Here is a 20,473-nt window from a genome sequence, read left to right on the forward strand (position 1 = left end):
ATGATTTCAGAGCTATCCACATCTACATCTATATTTGCATATTACTATTCAATATGTGCAGTTTATTTTTCACAATTTACCTCATTACTGATGTTTAAAAACACACCAAAAAAGCAGAGGTTTTTTGCAAAAAAAAAAAAAAAAAAATTGTAGACTTTTTTTTGCAAAAAAAAAAAAAAAAAATGCAGCCTTAAAAGTTCTTTTCTACCTAAAGACCATTTTTTTTTTCTTTCCCTCCATAAATCAAGTGATGACAAGATAGTCAAAGATAAATGATTTCTTAACATTGAAGTTGAAGAAGTACCAATCACTGTGCAGGTAAGTCCAGCTTCATTTCAGATGCCTAACAGAAGAATTAATGGTACTACAACTCAGGACGGTGTACAGATACAGAACAGTGGAAACACTGACAAGTAAAACTAAAAAAATTAGCAATGTAAAACCTGAAGTTCAATAAAAAAACAATTAATCAGTCATATTAAACTGATCCATCTAAAGTGAGTTTTGAATAAGGTTTTACATGTAAGTTAGATTTGCAAAATGATAAAGTACATATACAGAAAAGATTGATTTTTTTTCCCTCAAAATGTGTTGTTCATTGCATGTCAGGCAGTCTTTTAGGCATTGGAGATAGCAAGGAAAAAAATCAAAAACAAAAACAAAACTTTATGACTATAGAATTTAAATACTAACACCATTTTGGTTATAGTTCATCTAACAGAGATATATTTCATTAATAAGTGCACTTGATAGCTCTTAAATATTTTCCTTTTTGCTTCCATATGTAATTTTTAAATTAGAAATGAATATGAGTACTTAAGGTATAATTCATCACTATTAGGTCATTCTTAATATCGCTTTTGTTATGGAGTGACTCAGTTCATAAAGAAAATAGGTTGTGATATCACTGTGTGTTATTTGAGGGAGATCTCACTTAGAGTCCTACAGTTCTCTAGATCACCAAAAGGACTGATTTTGTAATTATTTGTATGTTCACATGTGCCTAACCTTTCATACCAATGTAGTGTTTTTTATATTACAATGAAAAGTAATTTTGGATTATCTGATTGCTTTGTCCTCCATAATGCTTGCATTCTAAAATGTTAATTATGTCTTAACAATATAATTAAACAATACAATTAAAACATAGTCAGAGGACCTGAATAGACACCTTTCCAAAGAAGATATACAGATGGTTAATAGACACAGGAAAAATGCTCAACATCACTCATCATTAGGGAAATACAAATCAAAACTACCTTGAGATATCATCTCATGCCAGATGGAATGACTAATATCAAAAAAAACAAAAAATAGCAAGTGTTAGGGAGGATATGGAGAAAAGGGAAAATTTATGCACTATGGGTGAAATGTAAATTGGTACAGCCAGTAGTATGGAGGTTTCTAAAAAATTTTAAAAAATATATAATGGCCAACAGACACATGAAAAAGTGCTCCATATCACTTGGCATCAGGGAAATACAAATCAAAACCACAATGAGATATCACCTCACACCAGTCAAAATGGCTAAAATCAACAAGTCAGGAAATGACAGATGCTGGCGAAGATGCGGAGAAAGGGGAACCCTCCTACACTGTTGGTGGGAATGCAAACTGGTGCAGCCACTCTGGAAAACAGCATGGAGGTTCCTCAAAATGTTGAAAATAGAACTGCCCTATGACCCAGCAATTACACTACTGGGTATTTACCCTAAAGATACAAACGTAGTGATCCAAAGGGGCATGTGCACCCGAATGTTTATAGCAGCAATGTCCACAATAGCCAAACTATGGAAAGAACCTAGATGTCCATCAACAGATGAATGGATCAAGAAGATGTTGTATATATACACAATGGAATACTATGCAGCCATCAAAAGAAAGGAAATCTTGCCATTTGCGACAACATGGATGGAACTAGAGCGTATCATGCTTAGCGAAATAAGTCAAGCAGAGAAAGACAACTATCATATGATCTCCCTGATATGAGGAAGTGGTGATGCAACATGGGGGCTTAAGTGGGTACGAGAAGAATCAATGAAACAAGATGGGATTAGGAGGGAGACAAACCATAAGTGACTCTTAATCTCACAAAACAAACTGAGGGTTGCTGGGGGGAGGGGGTTTGGGAGAAGGGGGTGGGATTATGGACATTGGGGAGGGTGTGTGCTTTGGTGAGTGCTGTGAAGTGTGTCAACCTGGTGATTCACAGACCTGTACCCCTGGGGATAAAAATATATGTTTATAAAAAATAAAAAATTTAAATATATATGTATAATCATACAGTCCAGGAGGCACTTGAGTACTGGAATCAGTTAAGCAACCAACTGTTGGTTTCCACTCAGCTCATAATCTCAGGGTTTTGAGATCAAGCCCCATACTGGGCTCTGTCCTCAGAGTGGAGTCTGCTTAAGATTCTTTTCCCCTGGGTGCCTGGGTGGCTCAGTTGGTTACGTGTCTGCCTTAGCTCAGGTCATGATCCTGGTGCCCCACGATTGAGCCCCACATTAGGGCTCCCTGCTCAGTACGGAGTCTGCTTCTCCCTCTGCCCTTCACCTAGCTCTTGCTGTCTCACCCAGCTCATGCCCACTGGCTCTTGCTCTCTCAAATAAATAGTTGGAATCTTAAAAAAAAATAATAATAATAATTCTCTTTCCCTCTCCCTCTGCCTTTCCCTCTTGCTCACTCTCTCCAATAAATAAATCTAAAAAAGAAAGACAGAAAGAGAAGAAAGGAAAGGAAAGGAAAAGATAGGAAAAGAAATAAAAAGAAAAAGAAAGAAACAAGAAACCAAAAAAAAAAAAAAAGAAGAAGAAGAAGAAAAGAAAAGAAATACCATACAATCCAGTAACTTCTCATCTGGATATTTACACAAATAAAACAAAAAGACTAGTTTGAAGACATACATGCACCCCACTGTTTAATGCAGCATTATTTCTGATTGCCAAGTATGGAAGCAACTAAGTGTTTATCCGTAGATGAATGGATTAAAGAGATGTGGTGTTATACCTACATCTATATCTAACTTGCCATTCATGAAAACATGGATGGGCCTCAGGGTATTATATAAAGTGAAATTAGTCAGACAAACAAGAGAAAATATCATATAATTCCATTTACATGATGAAATAAATATATATCTTAATCATTGGATGATCTTTCCTTAGGTTTATATTTTATATAATCTTTAGCAAAAAGTTTAAAACAAAAAGATAAAGCAAAATTAACAACATCCTAACATGAACATATTGACTTTTATAGATATATTGCTTTTATACCTGTATGATATATTGTATTTTCTACAACTAAGTGACAAGTGTGTATATTATTTTGATCTCTATTTCCACGGATACATGTCTACCTAATAGTTTCCTTTCCTCATCATTTTCATATATATTTCCCAAGAAACACTGTAACAGAGCACACAATATTTTATTTCTATATACCATTTTAACAAATACTTTAAAAAATAAAGTAGCACTTATAACTAAGGAGGAAACTTTTTACCTGCTATCCTATAACTTACTAGCATTTCAGATCTCACTTTTCTCTTGTGTTATGCTTGAAACAGAGTAAAGGAATGCCTCTTGCAGTCGTTTACTCCATCTATATTGAAAAGGTAAAGAGAAACTGTCTCTGTGATCAATTTTCAGATTTTCTGAATAAGCATTTCCTTATGATTTTATTCTACAAAAATGAATTTAATTTTCACTGCAATACACTTTGGGAATTAAATATTAAGTTTGCCTAAAAATACTTATAAGGATGGTGGTTCTAAATATTAGTTTATTGTCTTTTATCCTAGATTAGCCACTTATAATAGACTGTGGGTTATAATTGTGAATACTATTAATATCCCCACATTATACAGAGTTCTATATGAAAAATCTTAACAGGTTTGGCTTGGTTACCAGCAAATAAGTGCAAGAAAATTTTACTTCTCTTTTTAAGACTAGTTGATAACAATGTCTGTTTTCTTATAAAATACCCAGTTGTTTTAAATGGAAAAATAACCACCAAATTTTTGTATTCTACTTTTGCAATATGACTTTGCAACATCTTATACAAAGTAGTGAAGTCTACTGTTCGACCCTGTGAATTTAGTCTTGATCATGTAATTGCTTTAGTCAATGGGACAATAAGGAAATATTATGGGACAGTAAAATGTATACACATAGTAAGTGTTGGCTTATCCATTGGAGTTTATACACTTGCTGCTCCTTAAACTCTCCCACCATTATGTAAACTAGGCCCGATACGTTGCTGGAAGATGTGAAATTAGGTGTCTCCAGTTGAGGTACCAAACAATAGTTGAGTTAAGCTCAAACCAGAAGAATGCAGTCAACCTGAAACAAAATTAAACACCTACAAATTCATAGGCTACAAAGTGATTATTCTAAGATATTATATTTTGGAATGTTTTCTTAGGCATTAAATGCTAACTGAATCAATCATTTAAGTGGAATAATTTTAAAACTGCACCCAGGAGCATCTGTGTGGCTCAGTTCATTACGTGTCTGCCTTGGACTCAGGTCCTGATCCGAGGGTCTTGGGATCAAGCCCTGCATGGGTCTCCCTGCTCAGTAGGAAGTCTGCTTGTCCCACTCCTCCTCTCCTGCCCCCTACTCATGCTTGTTATCTCTCTGTGTTTGAAATGAATTTTAAAAATATTTTTTAAATAATAAATAAATAAATAAATAAACAAACAAATACATCTGCACTCAAATTCTGCAATCACCTTTTAAATAGTGAATTTACCCAGATTTCTTCCTTACTATCTATTATAACAAGATGTGACTATAATCAGACAAAAATACAAAATATACAGAAACATTACAAGATTGGGAAATCAAGGAAAACCAAAAATTTTAAGTTAGAAAGACAGCATTGATTTCCATTCAAAGTGGGGAACTGAACCTATCTTCAGTATGTTTGCTTTTTCATTTACCTAAGTTCACTTAAAATTGAGTAGAGAAATAAAATGCATAACCTAAATGACAAATAGAAAGGAAAGTTTATAAGACTCTTGACTCATAGTCTATAGAGAAGTTAGCAAAACTAAGGAATAAATACAAAGTATCTATAGAGGGAATGCCAATAAGATTATGCCAACCTGTCACAGAACCAAGGACAGGTGCAGATACAGAAAGCATCATGAAATGTGAATGGTTGAAGGAAAGCATCATAAAGAAAATAGAAGAACTGGTCAAAATTATCTAAAGATTTATGTCCCCAAATGTCTTTCCTTGTCCAGTTTACTGTTGTAAATAAACTCCAATCTTGCAGGTAACAGTTTTATTCTATGTAGAATTTGAAGTAAAATTGGTACATACCCTGAAATAAAAGCACAGAAGAAGACAAGGGAAAAACATATCTTCTAGAGATATGAGGAATTAATGAAAGTTTTCTTAGTTAAGAGGTTCTTATGTTATCGAAAGGGGAAGACCCAAAATTTGTTGATGAATTATTGTTACAAATAACATACTCATGATCGTAGAGTTTCCAGTGACTGGTTTTAATGCTTCTTAAAGAAATACTTAAAAGGAATGCCAAATATTTAATGAAAGTATAGAGTACAAACCTAAAACAAAGTAAAAAAAATATGTAGAACAAAAAGTAAAAGAAAAAGAAGTAAAACAAAACAAAAGGGGCATCTGGGTGGCTCAGTCAGTTAGGCATCTGCCTTCCGATCAGGTCATGATCTCAGGGTCCTGGGATTGAGCCCAGAATCTGGCTCCCTGCTCAGTGGGGAGTCTGCTTCTCTCTCCCTTTGTGCCCCTTCCCACTGCTCATCTGCTCTACGCACTCTTATCTCTCTCCGTCTCTCTCTCAAATTAATAAGATCTTAAAAAATAAAACAAACACAGGAAATTGAAGAGAGATAAAACTTTAGTGATAGCTGTAATATTCTCATTACATATATGGTATTGAATCCATTTTAAAAAGACGTAATTTGTGGTGCCTGGGGGCTCAGTGGGTTAAACCTGATCATGGCTTGGGCCATGATCTCAGGGTTCTGGGATCTAGTCCTGCTTTAGGCTCTCTGCTCAGCAAAGAGCCTGCTTCCCCCACTCTCTCGCTCTTTCTCTCTGCCTGCCTCTCTACCTACATGTGATCTGTCTGCCAAATAAATAAATAAAATTCTAAAAAAATAAAAAAGATATAATGTAACAATCACAGAGTTGAGAGTGCTATTTGTAAACCTCAAAAGCACAATGATTTAGAAAAAAAATTGCTAAGGTTATGTCCCAGAGTAAAAAGCCTAAAACAATAAAAACAGTAAAAAATTTGATGTTCAAAGTGTTTCAACATATGATTAATTGATATTTCAAAAAATAAAATCTATAAAATTTGTGGTTAAGAAATTTTCAAAGAAAAAAATACAAAAAAGCAATTCCCCAAAATAAAATATATCCCTTTTTTAAAAAGTTGGAAACAAAGCCCATCAGAATAATGTCAGACCTGTCCACAGAGACCTGGCAAGCCAGAAAAGGCTGGCAAGATATATTCAGGGCACTAAATGAGAAGAACATACAGCCAAGAATACTTTATCCAGAAAGACTGATATTCAAAATGGATGGAGAGATAACGAGTTTCCAATACTGGCAAGGCTTAAAAGACTATGCAACCACCAAGCAGACACTGCAGGAAATATTAAGGGGGGTTTTATAAAAGAGGAAAAATCCTAAGAATAGCATTGAACAGAAATATAGAGACAGTCTACAGAAAGAAAGACTTCCAAGGTAACTCGATGTCAATAAAAACGTATCTATCAATAATCACTCTTAATGTGAATGGCCTAAATGCGCCCATAAAATGGCACAGGGTTGCAGATTGGATAAAACGAGAGGACCAATCCATATGTTGTGTACAAGAGACCCATTTTGAACCTAAAGATACACCCAGACTGAAAGTGAAGGGATGGAGAAGCATCTTTCATGCCAATGGGCCTCGAAAGAAGGCTGGGGTAGCGATTCTCATATCAGATAAATTAGATTTTAAACTAAAGAATATAGTCAGAGATACAGAAGGACACTACATAATCCTTAAAGGGACTATCCACCAATATGATCTAGCAATTGTAAATATCTATGCCCCCAATATGGGAGCAGCCAATTACTTAAGAAAACTGTTAAACAAGATAAAGAGTCATATTGATATGAATACACTAATCGTAGGAGATCTTAACATGCCTCTCTCAGAAATAGATCATCGAAGCAGAAATTCAATAAAGAAACAAGAGCATTGAATGACACATTGGACCAGATGGACCTCATGGATATATACAGAACATTCCACCCTAAAACAACAGAATACTCATTCTTCTCAAGTGCACATGGAACCTTCTCCAGAATAGACCACATACTGGGTCACAAATCAGGACTCAACCGATACCAAAAGACTGAGATTATTCCCTGTATATTCTCAGATCACAATGCTTTGAAACTGGAGCTCAATCACAAGGAAAAGTTCAGAAGGAACTCAAACACCTGGAAGCTAAAGGCCACCTTGCTTAAGAATGCTTGGATCAACCAGGAGATCAAAGAAGAACTGAAACAACTCATGGAAACCAATGAGAATGAAGACACTTTGGTCCAAAACCCATGGGATACAGCAAAAGCGGTCCTAAGGGGGAAATACATAGCCATCCAAGCCTCCCTCAAAAAAATTGAAAAATCCAGAATACACCAGCTGTCTCTACACCTTAAAGAACTGGAGAATCAACAACAAATCAAACCAACTCCACACATAAGAAGGGAAATCATCAAGGTTAGAGCTGAGATCAATGAGATAGAAACCAGAGATACAGTAGAACATATCAATGAAACTAGAAGCTGGTTTTTTGAAAGAATCAATAAGATCAAAATCAAAAGTTTCTGCACAGCAAAGGAAATGGTCAACAAAACAAAGAGGCAACCCACGGAATGGGAGAAGATATTTGCAAATGACAGTACAGACAAAAGGTTGATATCCCGGACCTATAATGAACTCCTCAAACTCAACACACTTGAGACAAACATATCAAAAAAATGGGCAGAAGATATGAACAGACACTTCTCCAATCAAGACATACAAATGGCTATCAGACACATGAAAAAATGGTCATCGTCACTAGCCCTCAGGGAGTTTCAAATTAAAACCACAGAATACTAACTTACACCAGTTAGAATGGCCAAATTTAACAAAACAGGAAACAACATGTGTTGAAAAGGATGTGGAGAAAGGGGAACCCTCTTGCACTGTTGGTGGGAATGCAAGTTGGTGCAGCCTCTTTGGAGAACAGTGTGGATATTCCTCAAATTAAAAATAGAACTCCCTATGACCCTGCAATTGCACTCCTGGGTACTTACCCCAAAGATACAGATGTCATGAAAAGAAGGGCCATCTGTACCCCAATGTTTATAGCAGCAATGGCCACGGTCGCCAAACTATGAAAAGAACCAAGATGCCCTTCAATGGACGAATGGATAAGGAAGATGTGTTCCATATACACTATGGAGTATTATGCCTCCATCAGAAAGGACGGATACCCAACTTTTGTAGCAACATGGATGGGACTGGAAGAGATTATGCTGAGTGAAATAAGTCAAGCAGAGAGAGTCAATTATCATATGGTTTCACTTATTTGTGGAGCACAACAAGTATCATGGAGGACATGAGGAGTTAGAGAGGAGAAGGGAGTTGGGGTAAATTGGAAGGGGAGGTGAATCATGAGAGACAATGGACTCTGAAAAACAATCTGAGGGGTTTGAAGTGGCGGGGGGGTGGGAGGCTGGGGTACAAGGTGGTGGGTATTATAGAGGGCACGGATTGCATGGAGCACTGGGTGTGGTGAAAAAATAATGAATACTGTTTTTCTGAAAATAAATAAATTAATCTAAAAAAAAGTTGGAAACATCAAAATTCTGCATAAAAAATTGAGATGGGTGGGGCACCTGGGTGGCTCAGTGGGTTAAACCTCTGCCTTCAGCTCAGGTCAAGGTCTCAGGGTCCTGGGAAGGAGCCCCACATCCTGCTCTCTGCTCAGCAGGGAACCTGCTTCCTCATCTCTCTCTGTCTGCCTCTCTGACTATTTTTAATCTCTATCTATCAAATAAATAAATAAAATCTTTAAAAAAAATTGAGATGGGGAAATCCCATGCCAAGTCAGTTCTTAATATATTATTAGAATCTTATTGTCAGATAAAAAATTCAAAACCTACAAAAGCAAAGATTATAGATAACATGCAAAACATACAAGGTTTTAAGGTACATATCATGACATATCAGACTTCTCTATATAGTAAACAACAATGAAATATTGTCTTCAAACTTTTGTATAAAAAATCATTTCCAAATCAAAATTTTGTAATTAGATAAACAGTCTCTCAAATATTATATTTATGACACTTTAGACATGAAAGAATAAAAGAAATAGATCTTTCTTTGCTTAAAGTTCTCATCCTTTATAGAAAGTTTCAAAATATTTTAATACCAAAATAATTACTAATTAAATAGTAAGCTGTCCATATTCTTTCAAAATAATATTTTGTGACAGTTATTGAGGGATTTGGATAAAATCGATTGATCATATGTTAATAATAGCTGAAGCTGAGCATGGTTTTCAATACACCAATATATTCCAGATACTAGTTAATATGCCATAAATATACATATATCCAGTTTTATAAATATTCAGATTTTCCACAATAAAAAAGACTTTCTTTTTTTTCTTTCTTCCCATCTATCTAATCTATCCATCTCTCTTTGTATCTAATTGTGTATAACATAAAATATATAGTAGTGAATAAAGTTAAAATATAAACTTTTAGAGAAGCATAAAACAGAAAATATAATTTCACTGACAATGACAAGGTTTAGAAGTGGTGGCATGTAAGTTAGATTTGAAGGTTAAATTGAAAGTGCAAAGAAAAGCACAACAAGACATGACAGTAGAATTAGAATTTAGAGAAATGGTTAAAACCAAAATTATTTGAGTGGGACAGAAGACGTAAGATTCAGTAATTAACACTCCTTCCCTCAATCAAATTATGAAATAATTAAGAAATAAGACAAAGAAGATGTCAGGAGCCAACATATCTCCTTTAACACATATCAGGTGAGATCCATATAGTGCTTTTGTGAAATTTGCTTCTGTATCTTCCGTCTCTAGAAGTGTTGCACATAGTAGATGCTCAATGAATATTTAATGTGTGAAAATGACAATATTAATAAAATGAAGGATGAAGAACAGCTGGATTTGAAGCTACAACTTCTGGTATTCCTAATATTAAAACTCAGGATTATATAGACTTACTGATCAAAATAGAGACCACAGTGAACTGCAGTTAAATTTTAAGATGTGTGGGAGCAAAAGAGAAAACACATGTGTATAACCTAATCCCCACAGAAGAAAGAAACTGTTGGGCTATATACAGTGAGTTTCTCATCCAAATGTATCAGGATAATTCATTACTTCACCCCGAGGATATGTCTGAGGAGTATAGATAACAGGCAGGAGATATAAATTATTCATTATCTCTCCACATGGAAGAAAATATCAGGTTAACACTACATACTTCTGCTTTAGTTGATAAAAGTAAAATACTATGGCTACATATGTAGGTTCTTGCATGGTGGAGGAAGTTTGGCAATACTGGATTGGATCCATTTCCAGAGGACATTAAGGTTGATGCTATAATTTTATGCTTTGTTTATAATTTTATGCTTTGTTTAGGTAGGAAATAAGATGTTTCTCATAAATTTCTGAAAAATGCCAACTCGTGATCATTTTTATGACATTAATTCTATTTACAGTAACCTTTCAATTTCCAAACCTAAAGGCCTCTTACAGTTTTGTTTACATTTTTATTATTTACATTTTTTCTAAAGCAATGAAATTTAGGGACTTTTTGTTGCCATTATTATTATTGTCATTATCATTTTGCTTACATTTTTTTTCTAAAGCAGTGAAATTCAGTGACTTTTTGTTGTTTTGGGGTTTTTTCGCTTACATTTTTTCTAAAGTAGTGAAGTTCAGTGACTTTTTTTGGCCCCATTCCTTCACAACATCACAATTTGGAGACCATGTGCTATTGATTCTGCATATGAAATATATTCCCATGTTGTTCTTTGTCTTTCCACACTGAAGACTGCAATCTCTAGTCAGCCCACCATTCATGCTTTCTTGTACTAATAAAATGGTCTCTTTGCCTACATTTACTTTATTTTAGACTCTCCTCCTGTGACTTCTCTGCCTTGTTTTCATTTATATTTTTAAAACTCAATTCTAATCATGTAACTTTTCTGACTTAAACTTGTAAATAGTCCCCATTGACTTCCAAATTATGTCCTAATTTCCTGTCATTAAATTATGTGCATGTTATTAAACTTATATTTTCAGATTCACTTTCTGCTACTATTCCCTCTACATACTAAAATATGAGTTGTATTTGTCCTATAACTGTACAAATTGTGTATTTTTGTTCTCTCCTCTTTCTGATTAAAAAATAAAACTTTGTTTAAACAAGTACTACTATATTTTGCTAGGTAAAGGTAAAAGAAATACTGAGCTTGAGAAACAGTTCTGTGGCTGAGAGATTATGCCATTTCATGTTATCACCTGAGACCAGATTGCTTTAACCATTCTTAATCAAAAATACTTTGAAACCATATATTTTGAAATAATCTTTGCAAAGAATTCTCCTTTCATTTGATCAGAACTATAATAATGCATTTACAATAAAGCTTCTTTCCTATTTCTTGTTAGAGACAATTACCCTGTGAAAGACAGTTTCCAAAAAGCAATCATTAAATAAATCACCCAGATGATACTGATTGGTATAAAAAAATCGAATGAACAGATAATAAAAGCAGAAGAATGATGAATGAAAAAGTAGATAAAGATGAGGTTATCTCATTAAAAAACAAAACAAAAACAAAACAAAAAATCCAGATGAAAGATCAATGAAGAAACATGTTGCATGAGATGCTGTACCATTTCAGCCAGGGCCTAAAATTCATCTGGGGAAATATTGAGAAGAAATAAAATATGTTTAATAACTACACAGTCTATTCAGCTTAAGAGTATTTGGAAGGCCATGTAAAAACCTGCAAAAGAAATTATGAGAGTTATGAATTATAAGAAAAGATAATTTTGTGTGACCTTTTGCTATGTGGAAAATACCAAAAATTATATACAACTTTTAAGAAACATGTTTTACTTTTTCCATTTATGCAAGTAATTTAAAAATAGCAATATAGAATATAAATAAATAAATCTGAAATTGGATAATAGGGAAAAAATGTGCTTAATTTCTCATTTTATTAATTATGTATTCTTGGCTATTTAAGAAGTTTCCCTGTCAGCAGCACCTGGGTGGCTCCGTGGTTTAAGTGTCTGCCTTTGGCTCAGGTCACAGTCCTGGGGTGCTGGGATCAAGACCTGTGTCGGGCTCCTTGCTTGGCGGTTGGCAGGGAGCCTGCTTCTCCCTTTCCTTCTGCTTGCTACTCCCCCTGCTTTTGTTCTCTTTCTTTCTCTCTGTCAAATAAATAAATAAAATCTTTAAAAATAATAAAAAAAAGAAGTTTCCCTTCTTTTTTTCCCACAAAAAATTGTCCGCCTATGATTAAAAAAAAATAATAATAAAAAGTTTATGTCGGCTCGGAACAAGATATCTTGTTAAAAAACAAGAATTTCAAGTAATTTTTGAAGTGATAAGAATGTAAGGGGATTAACTGAAAGAATCCCTCGACTTCTATAGATTTTGATTATTTTCTATTTCTCAATTATACTTTTTGATTTTATATGAGCCATTACCACTATTCAGTATTAGACTTCATTCGAAGGCCTCGAAACAGAATGATTGGAAAAATGCAAAAAATAAACAAACCAACCAACCTCAAATTCCCCCCAAAACAAATGTTATGGTTGACCTACTAGTACATAATAGCACCAAACAAAATAAATAAATAAAATTGATTTCACATAATAGTTTGAGTAAGCATCAGGTTATATTTAATGAAGTAGGGCTCATCAGACCTTCTGTTTCTTAAGCCCTATGTCTCTATTGCATTTTACACATTCCTTAGGTTACTAGACAAGCTTAAGTATGTAATAAGTTTCAAATATCACAGACCTGTACCATCCACTGTGGTAGCCACAAGTCCCACTTGGTTAATGATCACTTGGAAGATGGCTACTTTGAATTAGCTGTATTGTAAGTCTTAAATACACACAGGATTTTAATGAATTAGTATCAAAAAATGAACATACACTGGAATTAAATTTAAAAATAAATGCAAAATAACTCATTAATATTTTATATTTGTTACTTTTTTAAAAAATTAGTATTCTCCAGAGAAACAGGGGTAATGGTGTGTGTGTGTGTATGGGTGGGGGGTGTGTACATATACTTAGAGAAAAAAGAGAGAGGATGATTTATTTTAAGGAATTAGATAACACAATAATGGGGGTTGGGTAGTACAAAATCTTCAAGCTTGGCAATCAGGTTGGAGATTCAGGGAAGAGTTTATATTACAATTAAAGTCCACAGGCCATCTGCTGGCAGAATCCCAGAGATTAGTCTAGTTCTATTCAGACCTTAAAGTGACTGGACGAGAATCACATCATACAGAAAAATATGTTTATTCCAAGTCTACTGGTTTAAATTCCATTCCCATCTTCAGGCGCCTGGGTGGCTCAGTGGGTTAAAGCCTCTGCCTTCGCTCAGGTCATGATGTCAGGGTCCTCGGATTGAGCCCCACATCGGGCTCTCTCCTCAGCAGGGAGCCTGCTTCCCCACCCCCCGTCTGCCTCTCTGCCTACTTGTGATCTCAAATTAAAAAAAAAAAAAAAAAGGTTTAAAATAAATAAATAAATAAATTCTATTCCCATCTAATATGTGTTTCTCGCAGAAACACACGTTTCTCACAGAAACATCCAGAATAATGTTTAAGAAAATATCTGGGCACTGTGGTACCAAGTTGACATAAAATTAACCACCCATGTGTTCTATATTTTGTACATATTAGGTATAACAAAAGAGCTTATTGTAATTTATTTCACTGTCTCCTTGTACATCATTTAGTGTATCAGAAAATTAAAAATTACATAAGTGGCATGCACTATTTTCTACTGGATAATGTTACTATAGACAGGATTAGATATAGAATTATCATCAGGAATACAAGAAATTATGTAAGCAATTGATAATAATACTTGCCGGCAGCATTTAAAATTTTATTCTATAAAATCTTCTGTTTGCTAACAGATACTACTACTAAAATGAAAAAAATGCCCTTACTATTCTATGTAATTTAAATAATTACATTTTGATAATTTTTGCAAATTGACAGGAAAATAGTTCTTAGGACTGAATTTTTTGATTCAGTAGTGAGTGAAAATTCAGCTGAGTAAATAAATTTTATTATAAAATCTAAGAAAATTTTCCTAGGTCTTGCACACTAAATAATGAGTTTCAAACACTACATACTGATGATTGCTAAAAATATTATTATTTTTTAGGTTGTGCCAAATGATTGTAACACTTGATTCTAAAAATCAACCAATGTGTTTTAAAATTGTGAAAATATATGTGTGTATATGTGTATGTATATCTATATCTATCTATCTCACATTACAAAAAGAAAGACACATAGTGTGAATATTATTTTTTTCATTTTGGCATTCATTTTCCATGTGGGGTTGCATATTTTCCAAGCATTTTATTCGTTTCTTATCCCTAACATTATGATGGTGGGGCCAGAATGCTGTTGATGATATGGTATTTTGTATGCAAGATTTCACTTTAGAGTAAAATGAATTTTAAATGCATAACAAAGACTTCATCCTATAATGATTGAATATAACAGTCTGAGAATAAAGAAAAACTGGGCTAATTAAATCAATTTGCAAGACTCAATTAAAAATAATACCTTTGAGAAGGAGAAATGAAACATGTACATTGAGTTAGACTTTACCTTTGTGAAAACAAATTAAGTTTTCAGTAATAAATACATCAGTTCCTTGAAAGTTTTATGTCTTCTATATTAATTACTCTTTAAAATGCAGTAAAAATTAAGTAGACACAACATCAAAGCTAGAAGTAAGGAGAGATTCATTTAAATAATGGAGTATTAAATGGTTTACTATTGTGCTTTATGAGGAACAGCATAAATAGAATGTTTTACTATAGAGTCTTATTGTGGAACTTAAGAGATGTTCTCTTTTTCATACATTTCAGACAATTTTCATAATACTTTAACTGCTATTTTCAAGTTTTATTAATATATAACATATCTTAATTATAATATCAATCATAAAATGTATTGATTAAAATGTAAACATATATAATGTATATAGAAATCATTTTTATTTTCAATCTGAGACAACTATGGTCATTATCAATGCTCCATCATAATGCTAAAGGAAGAAATTTGAAGTTTTTAAAACTTCATGATCATCATCATCACATAGGTCTCTAACTGGTCGGACCGATTTTCCTTTTTGAAGCATTTTGAAGAATAAAATTTACAGGTTTTCAAAAATAACAAATTTATAAAATTATTAAGGCTAGTCTTTTTATAGAACTTGGGGTTTTAGACCTGTGGTGGACAGACCCTAGAGTAGTCTTCCTTCTGCTTTCTCTTTCTTTGTTTTTTTCTTTCTTTCTTTCTTTCTTTCTTTCTTTCTTTCTTTCTTTCTTTCTTTCTTCCTTCCTTTCTTCCTTTCTTCCTTTCTTCTTTCTTTCTTCTTCCTTCCTTCCTTCCTTCCATCTTTCTTTTCTCTTTTTAGAGTGATTTCTCTTGATCCTGCCTGCCACTAGTGTTCATATTCACGTATAATGATACCCTTCCCTTGAGTGTGTGCAGGACCTGTAACTTGTTTCCAGCCAACACAGAATATGACAGAAATGATGGGAAGTAGGATGTAATTTTATTACATTATGTAAGATTCCATATTCTTAGCAGACTCTAGAGGTTCTCTCTCCTTAGCTGGTATTGAATAGGCAAGCAGTTTGGATGATCCATTTGGCAAGGATCTTAGGACAATCTCCTGGAGCTGAGATAGACTTTTAGCTAACACTGAGCAGAAAGCTAGCCCCTCAAGTCCTAAAGACATAAATAATTCAGCTAATAACTTCAGGAAGTGCATTGTTGTCCATGTGAATTTCCAAATGAGAAGATATCCCAGATGACACCCTGGTTATAGCCTTGTGACTTCTCACCCAGAGAATCCAGATAAGTAGAACTCAGATCTGACACCTACAAACTGTGAGATAAAAATGGTCATTGTTTCAAAGCACTATGTTCTTTGGAATTTGCTAAGAAGCAACATATAACCAATACAGATTTTGGTACCTGGAAGTGGGATGCTGCTGTAACAGATACCTAAAAATGTGAGAGTGACTTTAGAAGGAGGTACTGGGTAGAGGCTAGAGAAATTTTGAGGAACATAATAGAGAAATCCTAAATTGCTTTGAATAGAATATCACTATAGATCTGGACTTTAAGTATGTCGACAGTGACAGTGCAAGACATGTGAGGTAAATTATTGGGAACTGGAAAAGAAGAATCCTTGTTATGTAGTGACAGAAAGTTTAACAAAGCTAAGAGATAAATGAAAAACAGAAATTTAACTGATAATCTTAGACATACAATGAAGGAATTTCCAAGTATTGAATTCTTACTGTTTTTTTCTTACTGGTTATTGTTAAAGTGCTAGAGAAGAGAGGTGAATCCAAGGAGACATTTTAAATAAGAAGGAAACAAGAGTTTATATCTTTGAAAATTCTCAACATTCCCAGGTAGCAAAGGATGCTAACATTGAGACAGGTCTTCCAAATACTGTTTAAAAAGTGTGTTCTAGAGAAAGAAAAAAAAAAAAAAAAAAAAACAAGGAGTGACTGTACAAACTTTTAATAAAACTTTGAGAAAATCAAAGGAACAAGGATTCAGCCATGCAAAGCATCCTTTGAAAAGACTAATGTTGTGCTTCATACACTTTCTAAACAAATCTAGAGTTTAAAGGTATTGTCCTTCAGGCATTCCAGTAGTATCTTCTGGTAGTAAGGAGCTTATTTTGAAAAGATCTGTATCTGTGGCTGGTAGAAGAACCCTAGAGAAATCCACTCAAAGTCTACAGAGTTTTTGGAGGAATTTATTTCTTGCCAATTTGGACTGAAAGAAGCAAGAAGATCAAAAGAAAGGAGACTGCCAGAGTCCCAAAAGTCTGCAAACAAGAAGCCGGCTTTGGCAACACATGCTACCTCACATGGAAAAGGGAGAATGACTCAGGAGACAGAAACAAGTACCCAGGGAGGGAACTAAGGGTCATGGAAAATTCTTCCCAGGCATTGAAACCTAATGAAGGACGTAGCCAACATTTGTCCAGCTGTATTTTAAAACTGCTAAAGTACTGACTCCTTTGTACCTTCCATTTAGGGATAGGGATATTTATAGCTGTTTTCCTATGCCTGCTTCACTACTGTATGTTGTCTGAATGGGGCAGAGAGAGACAACTAGTTACTTCAGTTTTACAGATCAATGAATCATGAGAAATACACCTAAAGGAACTCATCCAAAGATAGACTTAATTTAGATCCTGTATTTTGATTTGAGCAGATGCTGTAATCAAATTATGAGTTTTGATGATTTGGGATGTGGGATAGTTAAGTGTATTTTTCATTTGGAATGGACAAGAATCCGTGGGATCTCAAGGGTAGACTGTGACAGACTCCTGTGGTCGCCCGTAATTTCTGCCTGCTAGTGTTTACACAGTTTTATAACCCCACCACCACTGCTACCAGTCCTTGGGCATGGGTGTGACCTGTGACTTGCTTCTAATAAATAAAATATGGCAAAGCTGGTGAAATAGTACTCCTGTGATTATGTTACATTATATAATACCCTATATTTCTAGCCTACTGACTCTAGAGGTCTTTACTTAGCTGCCCTGGAAGAAGTAAGCAGCCATGCTGTATGACCCACCTGACAAGCATCTAATGACTGTTTTCTCTCAATAGTCAACAAGAAACTAGAGCCCCCAGTCCTATAGATGCAAGGAAATAAATTCTACCAACCCAATCAACTTTTCCTTAGTCAGGTTTCCAGATAAGAACAAATTCCGGTAGATACTTTGATTGCAGACATGTAAGATTCTGAGCAGAATATTTAGCTAAATTCTGCCACTGCTGACCCACAAACATAGTGAGATAATAAATGTGTGTTGTTTTAAGCCACTTAGTTTGTGCAATTTGTTATACACAAATAGATAACCAAAACAGGTCCAAAAAGGAATTTGATGAAAATCAGTTCCCACCATTTTACCAAACTCTGGCTTTGTCCGTTTTTTGTTTTTTTTTTTTTTTTTTTTTTTTTTTCCTATTTATCCATTTCCCTATAAAGAAAATCAGTGTATTTCATGTATCTCATGTTGTTGTTGTTGTTGTTGTTTTGGGGGTTAAGGCATTTTAAGTGCTTACCATAACTCACATAACTTTTCAGTTTCAAAAATAGAGTAGTGAGAGTAATGGTAATAGTAGTTGTATTCCTGCAAAGCACTGCTGTGCTAGATGGGTTCAAGTCTGAGTTTTGTGTTACAGGATTATCTCCATTTAAAAAAAAAAATATATCTATATAGAGCTCCTGAAACTCAACACCCCAAAAAATAAATAACCCAGGTAAGAAATTGGCAGAAGATACGAATAGATACTTTTTCAAAGAAAATAATTAGATAGCAGAGACACACAAAAAAGTACTCACCATCACTCATCGTCAGGGAAATACAAATCAAAACTACAAGGAGATGCTACCTCACACCTCTCAGAATGGCTGAAATTAATGAGTCAGGAAATGACAGATGTTGGTGAGGATGTGGAGAAAAGGGGACCCTCTTCACTGTTAGTGGGAATGCAAACTGGTTAAGCCACTCTGGAAGTCAGTATGGAAGTTCCTCAAAAAGTTAAAAATAAAACTACCCTTTGACCTAGTAAATTGCACTATTAGGTATTTACCCAAAGATACAAAAATACTGATTTGAAGCAGCACTGGCACCCTGATGTTTACAGCAGCATTATCAATGTTATACAAACTAGGGAAAGACCCCAGATGTCCATCCAGTGATGAATGGATAAAGAAAATGTGGTGTATATATCAATGGAATATTACTCAGCCATCAAAAAGAATTAATTCTTGGCATTTGCAATAATGTGAATGGAGATAGAGGGTATTATGTTAAGTGAAATAAGTTAGTATATAGAGGATAAATACCATATAACTTCACTCATATGTGGAATTTTAGAAACAAAACAGATGAGCATAGGGGGAAAAGAGAGAGAGAGAAGCAAACCATAAAAGAGACTCTTGACTATAAAGAACAAACTGAGGGCTGCTGGAGAGGAGATGTGTGGGGAAATAGGCTAAATGGGTAATGAATATTAAGGTGGGAACTTGTAATGAGCACTGAGTATTATATGTAAGTGATAAATCACTGAATTCTAATCCTGAAACTAAGAATACACTATTTGTTAGCCAACTAGAATTTAAATAAATACTTGAAACATTAAAAAAAAAAAAAACTTTGCTTAAAAATGTTTTAGAAGAAAAGAATGCATCAGTGGAAAAAGTCTGTGGAATTATGATTTATACATTAGAAACCATTAGTGAAAAGATTAATAAAGCTGACAATATATTAAACATCACATGAAATAAAATATTTGAGGCGAACAACAAAACTATCAAATGTTGGGGGCACACTGTTGGATATGGTACATCTGTGGTACTGATGTTCTTGTTAACAACTGCCAGTGCATTCTCTAGTCACACACTGATCTATATTTAAATCAATTTATGGTCTATAAGTCAATTTCTATATTTGGTTCCATTTAGCTTTCCTTATTCTCAGTAACTGGAGTCATGCTGATTCTGACCTCAGATATAACATCATCCAATCTTTAGAACACTCAATCTAATAAACTTTATTTGTATGAGCACAGGGTTGGAACTTATTTTCTGGCTTTGGGTGCTGTGTGTGCATGTGTACCTCCAAAACAAAGTCACTTTATTCTAATTTAGAGAGATAACAGACGTTCATGTATGAATATAAAAATTAAATCTATATCCATCTAAGTGAGATAATTAGGGAAAAGCCCAATTTTCAACTATATGCTATTTGTCCTTTATTTTGTTTGTAGGCAACAAACACAGTGGAGATAGAAAAACAATCTAAAATGTCTCCTACTGATATTGGGTCAGAATTGATGCATTTCTACATGAAATAGCATTTAGGTAGTAAGGTGTTAAAATATAGTAAATATATTCAGACAAATTTCCTTTGCTTGGCAAAATAATGAATTAGTATAAGAAATGATAAACAAAAATAGAGAAATAAGGTGAAAAGCAAGTTACTAGAGAAAATATACAGATATCGATTTCAAATTATTTCAAAATAAATTATTGAAATGCTTAGACATTTTATCTACATCAGATTATG

General features: G+C 34.1%; 1 protein-coding gene across 1 annotated transcript in view; it reads right to left on the reverse strand.

The window, feature by feature from the left end:
- LOC309863791 (uncharacterized protein) overlaps nucleotides 1-20,473 on the reverse strand; it is a 171,687-nt gene that overhangs the window by 16,275 nt on the left and 134,939 nt on the right. Inside the window, exon 4 of the mRNA XM_082728968.1 lies at nucleotides 12,355-12,520. Within this exon, the coding sequence (XP_082585094.1) occupies nucleotides 12,355-12,520 (166 nt within the window). The remainder of the gene's footprint in view (nucleotides 1-12,354; nucleotides 12,521-20,473) is intronic.

The sequence above is a fragment of the Mustela nivalis genome (genome assembly GCF_964662115.1).
Source record: "Mustela nivalis genome assembly, chromosome: 4".
NCBI lineage: Eukaryota > Metazoa > Chordata > Mammalia > Carnivora > Mustelidae > Mustela > Mustela nivalis.